At 43.7% G+C, this 12,477-nt stretch overlaps 1 protein-coding gene across 2 annotated transcripts in view; it reads left to right on the top strand.

Annotated features, from left to right (window-relative positions):
- The window catches only part of LOC147603272 (protein CNGC15b-like), a 12,275-nt gene extending 123 nt beyond the window's left edge, over positions 1–12,152 (top strand). The window contains exons 1-9 of one of the 2 annotated variants that reach the window (XM_086796572.1): positions 1–111; positions 216–419; positions 987–1,020; positions 1,300–1,843; positions 9,632–9,835; positions 9,961–10,250; positions 10,418–10,529; positions 10,791–11,027; positions 11,158–12,152. The exon at positions 1–111 is cut by the window's left edge and continues 59 nt beyond it. In XM_086796572.1, the coding sequence (XP_086652698.1) occupies positions 395–419; positions 987–1,020; positions 1,300–1,843; positions 9,632–9,835; positions 9,961–10,250; positions 10,418–10,529; positions 10,791–11,027; positions 11,158–11,862 (2,151 nt within the window). In that variant the 5' untranslated portion in view covers positions 1–111; positions 216–394 and the 3' untranslated portion in view covers positions 11,863–12,152. The remainder of the gene's footprint in view (positions 112–215; positions 420–986; positions 1,021–1,299; positions 1,844–9,631; positions 9,836–9,960; positions 10,251–10,417; positions 10,530–10,790; positions 11,028–11,157) is intronic. The other variant, XM_086796573.1, reaches the window with a different exon arrangement.
- Positions 12,153–12,477: the final 325 nt, after the last annotated feature.

The raw sequence follows: 12,477 nt of genomic DNA, 5'->3' as shown, positions 1-12,477 counted from the left end.
ATTCTTGTTGCACATGATCTGTAACTCTATTCTTGTATGCACATCGATTGGGTCTCATAGGCCTTATTTGATCTCAGCAGACGGTAATTTGATCTGGCTATGTCAAGGCAGGTTTGTAAGGCGGTGGTTTTAATCACCATGATTCTACTTCATTGGGATATAAAAGCTATTTTATCTTTACATGCATTGAATACTGTTGTTGGCTGTTTGTGCAGGAAAGTTGATGAAACGAGAGGGTTTTACTGCAAATATAGTCTTGGTTTATGGGCGAACATCTATAATACATAGACTCAAGAAAGCCAGGTCTTGGAGCTTCTCAAATCAAACATAGATCCTGGTTTTAGGCAGTGTGAAGACTTTATCATGTTTCCTAACAGCAAGGTTACAAAAATGGATGGGCAAAACAAGAGATTTGTCAGGTAAATCTTTGTGGATAGATAGATAGATGTACCAATTTATGTATAGATAACCACAGTTGACCCTTTGTGGATAGTTTAGTGAACATAATTGTCTTTTGTTATGTATAGATGTTTGCCAACAAGGAAAAGTTTGAAGGTTTTTCAGTTCTGCGGCGATAGAGGTTTTTACTTAAAAAAACAAAGCCTTTATCATCATCTGGCTTTCTTGTGCTTGTTGCAAGCTCATGATGACCTAAGGGTCCAGTGACATAACACCCGCCAATGGGAACATCATTTGGGCGGGGGGGGGGGGGCGGGGGTGGGGGGCTCTCTTTCCAATGCCTGCCCAAATGGGTAGACATTGTCCCTGGCCATCAAATGGGCGGGAATTTGTCTGTTAACACCCTTAAATTAGCCGAAGACTTACATTGTTTAGTACTTTGCCTGCATGTTGCAGTGAGGCCTCCCAGTGGTAAGACTTCCTCTTCTATTTCTATGTGCAAGGCATGGTGAGGTGGTGGTGGTGTCTTTCTACTCACGTGGTGTTATACTGACTGCTGTGTCAAATCCCTTGCTATGCTATGGCAGATCTTTGTGTGAAGGCAATGTTGCGATCCTCAAGGTGTTCAAATTTTCCTATGAGTGGTCTTTCCTGTTGTGGTATCGGTACCCACAACGCCATGCCTTTTCCATGTTTAGCTCCTTTATTCCCATCGTGTCTGTGATTGCCTTTGTGATCGTTTCGATTGGAGATGCTTGCTCTTGGTTTTTGGTGCCCATAGACCCTAGATTGAATTTTCTATTTGTCTTCACCATACTTAATTGGGGTTTCTCTGTGCAACCTTTGGTGGTGGGTGAATCATGTCATTCTACTAAAATGTCTTTCTGGTGGTTTGGGCAGATTTCAGAACAACACACCATTCGGCACTGGCATGTATAGCGTGTCTACATTCGAAGTTGAAAGCAATGGGCCAGGAAACACAAAGAAAGAGCCTGAGAGAGGCTTAAAGGGCTTGCGAGGGCTGAGCAATTTTTTCTGCCCTAGACCTGCTGCAAAGGTGCATGTAGAAGGTTATGAATCAAAGAAAAGCAAAATTTTCGATCCAAGGGACAAGGCTTGGCATCGGTGGAACAGCTTGTTTCTTTGCTCATGTTTGGCTGCCCTTTTCATTGATCCTCTCTTCTTTTACCTACCGGTGGTTAACGAAGGAGACGTCTGCTTGGAAATAGACACACGCTTGGCCATTGTTGTTACCATATTGCGGACTATCACGGACATCTTTCACTTGGTCCACATTGGAGTTGTGTTCAGGACTGGTTATATCGTTTCATCCTCCCGTGTCCTTGGTAGAGGGGAGCTTGTTAGTGATCCGATGCTCATTGCAAAGCGGTACCTTTCAAGGAATTTCATTCTGGACCTAATTGCTGTATTACCTCTCCCTCAGGTATGCTTTGTGATATATTGAAAAAGTCTTGCAAATTTGATAAACCCTTTTATTGGCTCAATGCATGTAACTTTTTAGAACCAGCTGCCAAAACGTTTTTGAGGTGAACCAAAGGCATATGGAAATAGGGATTTTTGGGGGGAATGTGCCTTGTTGAAGACTAAGTCAAAACCTTCATAATGAAGCATTTAAATCCTTGAGTTGTTGATGGGTTTGTTTTTCTGATGTCTTTGGTAAGGTACATTGATCAGAGCATGGTGGAAAATGATATACAACATGAACTTTGATGTATGTAACTGCACAACACCCCCTCCTTTCTCCTTCTTTTCCTGCCTTTAGGTGAACAGAGCCCCAGAGCCTTTCCAGAGGGGCATTTCTTCACCTTTTTCCAAAGGATCCAATGGTGGAGAAGCATTTCTACAGGCATTGTGCCTCTCATTCGACACTTTGTTGATGTTCCAAGACTGATTTCAATCCAGTGAACCTACCTGATGATTGATTGCAGGCTCACAATGAGCAACTTTGTCCACGGACAGACTGCCACTTGAGCCTTAAAGTTTTTCCAGAGGGGCATTTCTTCATCTGTTTGTAGTCATGGAGAAGTGTTTCTACAGGTATTGCATCTCCTTTGACACCTTGTCAAAGACCCAAGGCCGAGTGTCACCACAGTGGACCTAACTGATGATCGCTTGAAGGTCCGCCCACCATGGACAGACTTGCCTTCCAAACCTTAGGTGAAGGTTCTCAAAGAAAATGGCGTCTCTAGCAGACCCCACAACCTTTTCCTCTAGCAGAACAAGATTCTACCAGGTTTTGGCTTGGTTCCCCAATTTATGACCATTCGGTAAGGGCCATCCTGCATCTCATTGCGCAGCGGTTTGCTCCTGCAGATGATTGACTCTTTGTATCGATGCCAGGTATGGACAAAATTGCAATGGCTCTTTGTACAGGATGGGAATCGGTGCAATGGCTCCTCACGATCAGGGGGTTGGGTTGGGGATTGTTCCCAACAGTGGATGTGGCAGCATACCCAGTTGGTGGTTCCTCAATCGCTCTGTGTGTGCCTCTCTGAAGAGCCCTTTCTCTATTAAGGAGCTCAAACCTCACCACAATACGTAGGCTCAGTAACCCGATGCTCGACATACTTGAGAGAGGTGTACCCTCTACTGGAGGATGATGTGCCTGACATGCTTCATATTCTCATGTACTCCATGATGAGAGTCCCTTGTACTAGTGCTTATACCCCATGTACTTCCCCATGATGATCATTGTATCAGTGTCTACTTTCAGAGAGCTATGTTATTTGTACTCTTTTCTTTTTCTTTTCCATGATGAGACATACCATGGATAGCATTGTATCACTTTGGTCTCATAGATCCATTTGGTCTTTAGGAGACGTTTAATATAACTTTCTTTCTTTCTTTCTTTCTAGGAGGAAGTGCCTTGGTGGGTCAACACCCATGGAGAGGCATGCTAGGGTTTCCACCTGTACTTGAGTTCAGATTACTGGAGCACAAGCTTCAAAGGTAGGAGATTGTCCAGTGACAGTGCATCAGCATGAAGCATGTTTCCTGAGATGACTTGCACGTGTGCACTTGTTTTCTGGTGTGGATTGAGCGTGCGGCTGGGAGTGCGGGGCTGGGGATATGCTTGGGAATTGTGGGCATGTCCTATTTGAGGCCTAATAGGTGAACATTTTATAAACTATCTCCAAGGTTTATTGGGCCTTAAAAAATTATTGAAGTAATTAATGAGGTGGCCTACAAAGTGGATTTGCTACCAAGGGTGAGGATTCATCGTGTCATTCATGTTGGTAGACTGAAGGTGGTTGTGTAAACTGGCACTTAATAACTTAGTATTCTAGGCTTTAAATGCGGTTCTAGTGTGTGTGAACAACCGCTAGTGTGTAAGCTCATAGTGCTAATCCTTTTTTAATCTCCATCTGGGCCTATTAGCAGTACATTTGTACAGTAGTAGTACCTTTTTTAGGAACATTTTTCGTATGCCGTGACCCCATTGTGAGCCCTCAGTCCAGGGACAATCATGCATGAGCTACGTAGGTTAGTCTCCGAGCCATAGAGGTCAGTTTGGTGTCAGTACTCTTAACCCACTTGCAGAACCCCATCAGATAAGTGCATGTAGCAGTCAGCCATACATGGGCATGAGTACAAGTGTGTACTTGCAGCCCTACATTATGCCATGGGCAGCCCATACAACAACCCATCCAGGCTTTAAAGCATAGCCGGCAGCCCCTAGTGGGTATGAAGGACAGGCCAATAACAGCGGAAGGGAAAACATATGGGTAGCAGGCCTAGCCGACCAAGTTAAATAGACATGAGCTTGGATTTATTTGTCCAAAGCATGCTCAGCCCTCCAGCAGCCCAATGCCCTATAAAAGCAAGGGCCTAGTTCTAGGCTTGAATCAATCAATTGATCATCAAGCAATCAAATCAGAATTCAGCCCTCATCCTCTCCAAGCAACCTTGAAGTAGCCGCAGGCATCTACCTAGTAGTCATTCAACCAGGGTAAGGGGGCTTAGAAAAACAAAGACCAGAAGGACCAAAATAAAAATTCTCAGGGTCAATTAGGCAACAAGAAAGATTCCACGCCCAAGAAAACATCTGAGGAAAAATCTAAGGGGGGCATCCTCGAGCCGGATGAATAAACACGGTACAAGGCAGAGAACTGTTGTTTCTTCTGCCACACTGTAAGACACGTGAAGAAGGATTGCACTAAGTGGCAGGCCGAAAAGTTTGCCAAGGCACCCATTTCCAAAGTAGTGACCGTAACATCCACATCCACATCTCCACAATTCAGCCTCCTCTAATGCTGTTGAGCTGTTGCCAGCTTTGAATCTGGTGCCACCAATGATATTTGATGATATGCAAGAGGGTGAGGCTGAGGGACAGAAGAAGGCTCTCATCCTTGCCTATGGCATTGCAAGCCAGCTTTGAATCTCGTGCCACCAATGGTATTTGATGATATGCAGGAGGGTGAGGCTGAGGGACAGAAGAAGGTTCTCGTCCGTGCCTATGGCACTGCAAAGGGACAACTGTTCATTGTCCTCTTCGAAATGGGCAACTTTGAGGATGCCATCTCTTCGCAGTTGGCAAACAAAATGAGTTGTACCTTGGTTCCTTATCATTTAGATGTGGAGGGGTTTACACCTGGTCTATGTACACATATCACTCAGAAAGCTCAACAGTTTGAATTCCCAGTTTAGAAGGCAACATTCCAAAGGGATTTCATTGTCTCCCCTCTTTTAGGGTGTGAGTCGTGACATGATCCTTGGAATCCAATGGTTCAGACAGTATGCACCCAATCCTGATTGGAGGCAGGACACTTTCACTATTGTTGAAGGTTTTCTTGAGCCCATCATGATTCTCGGGGATAGGTGCATTCGTGGCATACCACTCATTTCCTACATTCAGACCCAACGAGCCATAAGAAAGGAGCAGAGTGTGCTGATTTATGTCGGCTCTCAGTCTAATGTTGTTAAGATAGCACCCGCATTGGAGCAGAGGATGACTGGTCTCCTTTCTCAATACCACGGCATTATGTTACAAGGCGACCTCCCACCCAATCTCCCACCCAGTAGACGTGAGGACCATCGCATAGAGTTGGTTCCTAGTTCAAAGCCTCCAGAGTCCCAACAAGTTTTCCTACCACCTTTCTAAGGCATTTTAAAGGGCGAGCTGGAGCAGCAGTTATCCCAGCTACTCCGGGCTGGTTTTTTCGGCCTTTCTCCTCCAAAAGAAGGATAAGACCGCATGCTTATGTGTGGATTATAGGGCACTAAACAAGCTAATAGTTAAGAATAGATTCCCCATGTCCATAATAGAGTACATCATGGAGTAACTCAATGGTGCTAAATTTTTCTCTAAGATAGATCTTAAGAGTGGCTACTATCAGATTCGGATCTTTGAGGTCGACATTCCAAAAACCGCCTCAGGACCGCGCGAGGCCACAATGAGGTTGTGGTGATGCCTTTTGGACTCACCAATGCACCAGTGTCGTTCAACAAGATGATGTCTCGGGTTTTTTGGGATCTCATTGGCAAATGCATCTTTATCTTTTTAGATAATATCCTTATCTTCTCAAGGATTGCAGAGTAGCATGAGTGAGATGTGGCAAAAGTTTTACAACTCTTGCAGGACAATGAGTTGTTATCAATGCCAAGAAAAGTGAGTTTGGAGTACTGGAAATACATTACCTGGGATATATCATTAGCTATTAGCCTCAACCCTGAAAAGGTAGAGGCCATACTCAATTGGGATATTCCCAAGATAGTCTAGGAAACCAGCTCATTTGTGGGTCTTTGTTTGGCCTACGACACACTTACGGACAAGTTTTCTGACCTTGCAGCACTTCATCATAGACTTGCTCAAGGGTGTGAAGACTCGTCGTCAGAAAGTGTCCGTCGAGCAAGGCTTTAGAAGCATTCCAGGATTGACATTAGTATGGACTTCGTAGGCTCTCTTCTCGCATCGTCTGGATCTAGAAACACACAGTGCATGATATTGTGGATAGATTCAGTAAGTTCTGCATGCTCATTCCATGTAAGCAAACATCCGTAGTCAAGGACATAGCTTGCTTGTTCATTCGGTTTTGGTCACCCCATTGGTTGTTTGCCATGGACAATCACATTAAAGAGATTCGAAGTTCACATCCCATTTTTGGAGAGCATTATTTGACAACTTAGGGACTAAGTTGCAGCTCTAGTGCATTCCCATGGCCAAACAGAGATATATAATCAACTGGCCTTTGATGTTCTCAAATCATTCTGCCATGAGCAGCAATGCAAATGGGAACTATATCTTCCATTGGTATATGCAATCTTGAACAATACTCACTCATCTAGTATTGGCCAGACGCCGTATGAGGCAGCATTTGCTCACCGATTCACATCTCTTTTGACGAGACATATATCACCATCCCTAGAGGCCAACAAGAGTACCGAAACATTTTCGGAAATCATTGAGTCAGTTAAGGAACACCTTGTCAAAGCTCAGGAAGCTTGCATCCAGCAAGCCAACAAATCTGGAAGAGATGTCAATTTTAAGGAAGGAGATTAGTTAAATCTCAGGATCATGAGGCAATGGTTGAATCGAGTGGGCAAGCGTTGTCCCAAGCTTTCATTCCATAGTTTCGGCCCTTTTTTAGTCATTTAGAAGTTAAGTGATGTCTCTTTGAAGTCAAAATATTGAGAGGTTTACTTCTATTACCGGTTCTCCTGCCTTCAATAGGTTTAAGGGAGAATTCATTCTTAAATGAGTGGCTTCACTCAAACTTTTTCACGGATCTTTATTCTTGCCCTTACCGACAGATTCGTGGAGTTAAACCTGCCGGAAAGTTGGACTATGCACAATGTCTTTCATGTTTCTTGGTTGAAGCAATATGTAGGTCCAACATTGCAGGATGTATCAGAAGAACAACAACCAGATATGATCGACAAGGCAGAAGTCATAGGGCCAAAACAACTTCTCCTCCACAAATGGAAGCATGGTTCCGGTGGAAGAAACAGACAATTCTATACGAAGTTCAAGGACTGAGGAACCCATGAAGCGGTATGGTTGGACAAAGAGTTCTTTCAGGAGTACCCCTGGTTATCGGTGGAGTACTTGAAGCTACCGCCAAGCTAAGTAGGAGGGAATGTCACGTGCACCTTGCACTGGGGTACAAAGAGACACACTGGCATCATCATCAGTGTAGCATTTGTATAGTAGTAGTACCTTTTGTAGGAACATTTGTCGTACATGGTGACCCCATTGTGGGTCCTCAGTCCAAGGATAATCAGGCATGCGTAGATCAGTCTCAGAGCCATAGAGGTTAGTTTGGAGGTAGTCCTCTTAACCGACTTGGAGAACCCCATGAGATAAGTGCATGTAGCAATCAGCCATAGCTTAGGTCTGCATGTAGAAGCATCATTAGCATGTAGGCATGCATGGGCATGAGTACAAGTGTGTACTTGCAGCCCTACGCTATGCCATGGGCAGCCCATGCCTCATGGGCACTCTTGGGCAGCCCATACAACAGCCCATCCTGGCTGTAAAGTATAGTCGGCAGCCCCTAGTGGGTATGAAGGACAAGCGGACAGCAACTAAAGGGAAAACATATGGGTAGCAGGCCTGGCCGACCTGGTTAAATAGACATGACCTTGCATTTATTTGTCCAAAGCAGGCTGACCAGCAGAAGCACTGGTGGACCAGCATATATGGGCTTTTTCCATGATTTTCTTGTCTAAAACACTGGCAGACTGCAGTAGCCTTAGCCGACCAGCAGCCTAATGCCCTATAAAAGCAAGCACCTAGTTCTGAGGCTAAATCGATCGATCGATCATCAAGCAATCAAATCAGAATTCAGCCCTCATCTCTAGGCAACCTTGACGCCCCTCTTCAGCATTCAGCCAGCATTTGTGCAGTCCTACAGCTTTCCTGGACTTGCATTATTGGCCAGAAGAGTCTTCTATAGTGCCCTTGGATTGGTGGATTCTTAGTTGATACACGGTCTTCCTCGTCCTTGCGTTGGGCAGTCTTACCTCTTGTTCTCAAGCATTGTACAGAAGTTCTCCAAAGAAGTAATATAAGCAAATACTTCTACTTCCAAGGGGGGGCCCTTCAATGGGTATTTGGGACCCAATAATGTGTCGTCTACATTCTCTTCTCTCTATACTCAATGAATGGATGCTAAAGATCTCATCAAAGTAAAGGTTTAAAGAAGGCTTTGTTGCGTGTTACCACGATCGATTTCAGTGCATGCAACACTTTCTAGCCACATTATCACTATGGGGGAGAATGTTAAATATTAATGTTGAAGGTTGTGTACGCTAGCACTTAATAACTTAGTATTCTGGGCGTTAAATAAAGCGGTTCTAGTGTGTGTGAACAACCGCTAGTGTGTAGGTTCATTTATGTGTAGGGAACAGCCCCTTAGAAGGATCTTATGTAAGCAATGATGTGTAAAGGTGACACCTCTTAGGGACACTTGGCATCATGCCTTGATATGTGGCATGTGTGGTGGAAGCATATGCACACACCTTGTATAAGGGGGTCTCTCATATAAACATGACCATTATTATAATGCAAAGTATGCCTATCTAATCCCTAATCTTTCCATGTAATCTCGTGCCATTGTTTAATCATCTTGTGACTAATCCCTAATCCCGTCTTGTTAATCAATTGCTAATCCTGTTTTAATCTCCATGTGGGCATAACAAGCCACACCATACTCATGCGCACCTTGTGTCAAGTTCGTCCTCTTGTGCTACACCACTAAGTCCCTAGGCATCATTGCTGTCACTCAAGAACCTAGTCATCTCGGAGACGCGTTTTCACACTTAATACGCTAAGTGGTGATGTGTTTATCTATGCTGCCATGTTCAGGCTTTCCAGCACCTCGCTTACTGGCATTGTAACATTTTGCTTTAAAGAATCTCATCTCTCGACTGTCTAGATGGTATTTCATACGTGTTTTCTCCAAACGTTTCCATGATTTGTCTTTCCAAACTGGCAGTGTCAAGTGAGTGCAATTGAGAGAAACAACAAATCAACCTTAATCAATAGAATAACCTTCCTTATTGATAGGCACAGATTTAGTTGAGAGACATGTCAAAATAACTTGTGCCATCGTCCAAGCAAGGAAATCCTTTTCTAGTTGTTATTGTGATGTGAAACAAGGGTGGGTAGCAGCAAAAGGAAGCTCTGCTACATGTTGGATTTCCTGTCACTTCTTTTAGAATCATGGTTTCTCTGATATTTGGATCCTCTCATCTTGTAACATCTTTGCAGATTGTTATATGGCTGGTGATTCCTGCATTACAAGGAACAACAGCGGATAATACAAAGAATGCTTTGCGTTTCATCATTCTAATTCAGTTGATACCAAGAATCTATCCCTTGACTCAACAACTGGGAAAATCCTCTAAAATGGTCACGGAGACAGCATGGGGTGGAGCGGCTTACAACTTACTACTTTATATGCTGATCAGCCATGTAGGTGTTCTCATGTGATGGATACATATATGTATGTGCCAGTGTGATTGTGTGTATATATGTTTCTTACTCGACGCAAACACTTACTTAAGCTGTCTCTGAATTTTGGTTTCTTTTTTGTTCAGTTCTTTGGTGCTTGTTACTACCTGCTTGCAGTCGAGCGGGAAGATACATGCTGGCGTCAAGCATGCAAAAATGGTGGTTGTGACATAAGATATCTGGACTGTAGCATGAAGCGTGATGATATGGTTCCATGGAACAATACAGAGATTCAAACGCAATGCAATCCTAATGTTGATACGAATTTTTTCGACTTTGGAATCTATACTAGTACTCTTACCAATGGCATTTTGAGCTCAAACAAGTTTGTTGACAAATATTTTTACTGTTTATGGTTTGGCTTGCGCAATTTAAGGTGAGTTTTTTTTTGTTAGTGTGATGTGCAAATCTCATATGAATATGCATATAAATATAAATACAGATATAAATATATGAATTTTAATCCAAGTAAAAATCTACACACACACACACACACACACACACATGCACGCGTGCTGACTTACTCTTGTGGCTTCTTTGCAGCACGTTGGGACAGGGTTTGCAGACTAGTGCATATGAGGGTGAAGTTATTTTTTCAATCATTATTGTTATTGTCGGGCTTACCTTATTTGCTCGACTACTCGGTAACATGCAGGTAAGTATTTTTGGTGGGTTCTTGTGGTATGGGTTACGAGGGCTTGGTTCAGAAGTTAGGCATGGTGTTGGTCTAGCCTTACGCTTGGGGGTGGTGCTTAGGGGAGCTATGGCTGGGTGGTGAGCTAGCCAGTCCCTCCATGGAGGGTCCATTGAACTGATATATATTTGTATTTTGCAAGCTAAGCTGGTTGTGAGATCCTTATGCACATTGCCTTTTGAGCCAAAAACCTTTATTCTTTGTTGTATATGTATTTCACAGACTTATTTACAATCCATAACAGTGAGATTGGAGGAGATGAGGCTTAAACGACGTGACATGGATCAGTGGATGCAGCACCGCCAGATATACCCGGAACTACGCGAACGTATCCGGAGCTATGAACAGTACAAGTGGTTAGAAACAAGGGGGGTCAATGAGGAAGAGCTGGTTCATGTCTTACCAAAGGATCTGAGGCGAGACATCAAGCGACAGCTCTGTTTAGATCTTGTCAAAGGGGTAACTATCCCATTTTTGACATGCAGGCACCGGCACATGCACATGCACATGCACAGGCATGAAATGTGGAATACATGTTACCTGTTTCTAGAAATGTGGCGCTTTTTTTTTACAAATGGTTACCTTGCAGGTTCCTTTGTTTGCAAGCATGGATGAACAACTTCTAGATGCCATCTGTGAACGCCTTCAGCCTACCCTTTTCACACCTGGGACCGATGTAGTGCAAGAAGGAGACCCGGTCAATGAGATGCTCTTCATCATCCGAGGGCACCTAAAAAGTGAGACAACAAATGGAGGCAGAACTGGATTTTTCAATGTGGGTAAGCTTAAACCTGGGCATTTTTGTGGTGAAGAGCTTCTAACCTGGGCCTTGGACCCAAAGTCTAGTGGAAATTTCCCCTCTTCTACTAGATCAGTCACTGCCGAAAGTGAGGTGGAGGCATTTGCACTTAAAGCAGAAGATCTCAAGTTTGTGGCCACCCAATTCAGGCGCCTGCACAGTAAGCAGGTGCAACACACGTTCCGGCACTACTCACAGCAGTGGCAGACATGGGCGGCGTGTTCTATCCAGGCTGCCTGGCGTAGATTCAAGAGACGGAAGCTTGCGGAGCTTCGTAGGAAAGAAGAGGAGTACAACCTGCAGACTGCAATGCAGGAGAATAGTGCTCTAGTTAATGCGAGTCTCGGAACAGCCCTCTTTGCATCTCGATTTGCAGCTAACGCAATGCGTGGAGTCCACCGATTGCGAGGCCGTCATGCAGCTGAGGAAAGCCTGTCAAGCTTGAAACTACAGAAGCCGTCGGAGCCAGATTTCTCAGCTGAAGATGGTGATTGAATAAATATGTGAAGCAATCTCATGATGGTCCATTGCAACAAGTGAAGGATAATATCTCAAAGCTCAGAAGTCATTAAAATTATGAGAACCCAGACTCTAGAAGAGTGGGCTTTGAGTTCTGTATCTCAAGATTGTGCTTGTATGGGAGTAAGCGACAGGTGTGTTAAGATGGTGACTTTGCTATCATTTCTGTATGATAAGACGGTGACTCTATAAGAGTGGCTTGTGAGGTCTTGCTGTGTCATAAAAGTACATGTCCTCTAGAGACGCATTTAGAAAGGATTACTTTAGAATTCTACTGGGCAAAATATACTCTTTTCAACTTCTAGATCATATGGCTTTTGCAGCATTAAGCTTAATGCATAAGGCTTAATGCAATGGCTTATTTATAAGGCTTAATGCAACGTCTTATACATACGTCTTATATGTAGAAGCCATTACATTAAAGCTTTATACGACTTATTGGCCAAGCCAAACTTCTGAAAGAGATATATCTCATGTGAGAGTGTTGGAACCACGTGTACAGGCCAATCTACACCAACAACCATGACACACTAGTGAGAGGCCACAAAAACAATATACTTTTGAAACAAGAAAAAGAAAGTTTAGAAACTA

This window comes from Cibotium barometz, chromosome 64 (assembly GCF_041138505.1).
Source record: "Cibotium barometz isolate CiBa-2024 chromosome 64, ASM4113850v1, whole genome shotgun sequence".
Lineage (NCBI taxonomy): Eukaryota > Viridiplantae > Streptophyta > Polypodiopsida > Cyatheales > Cibotiaceae > Cibotium > Cibotium barometz.
This window is presented reverse-complemented; position numbering and strand designations above follow the sequence as displayed.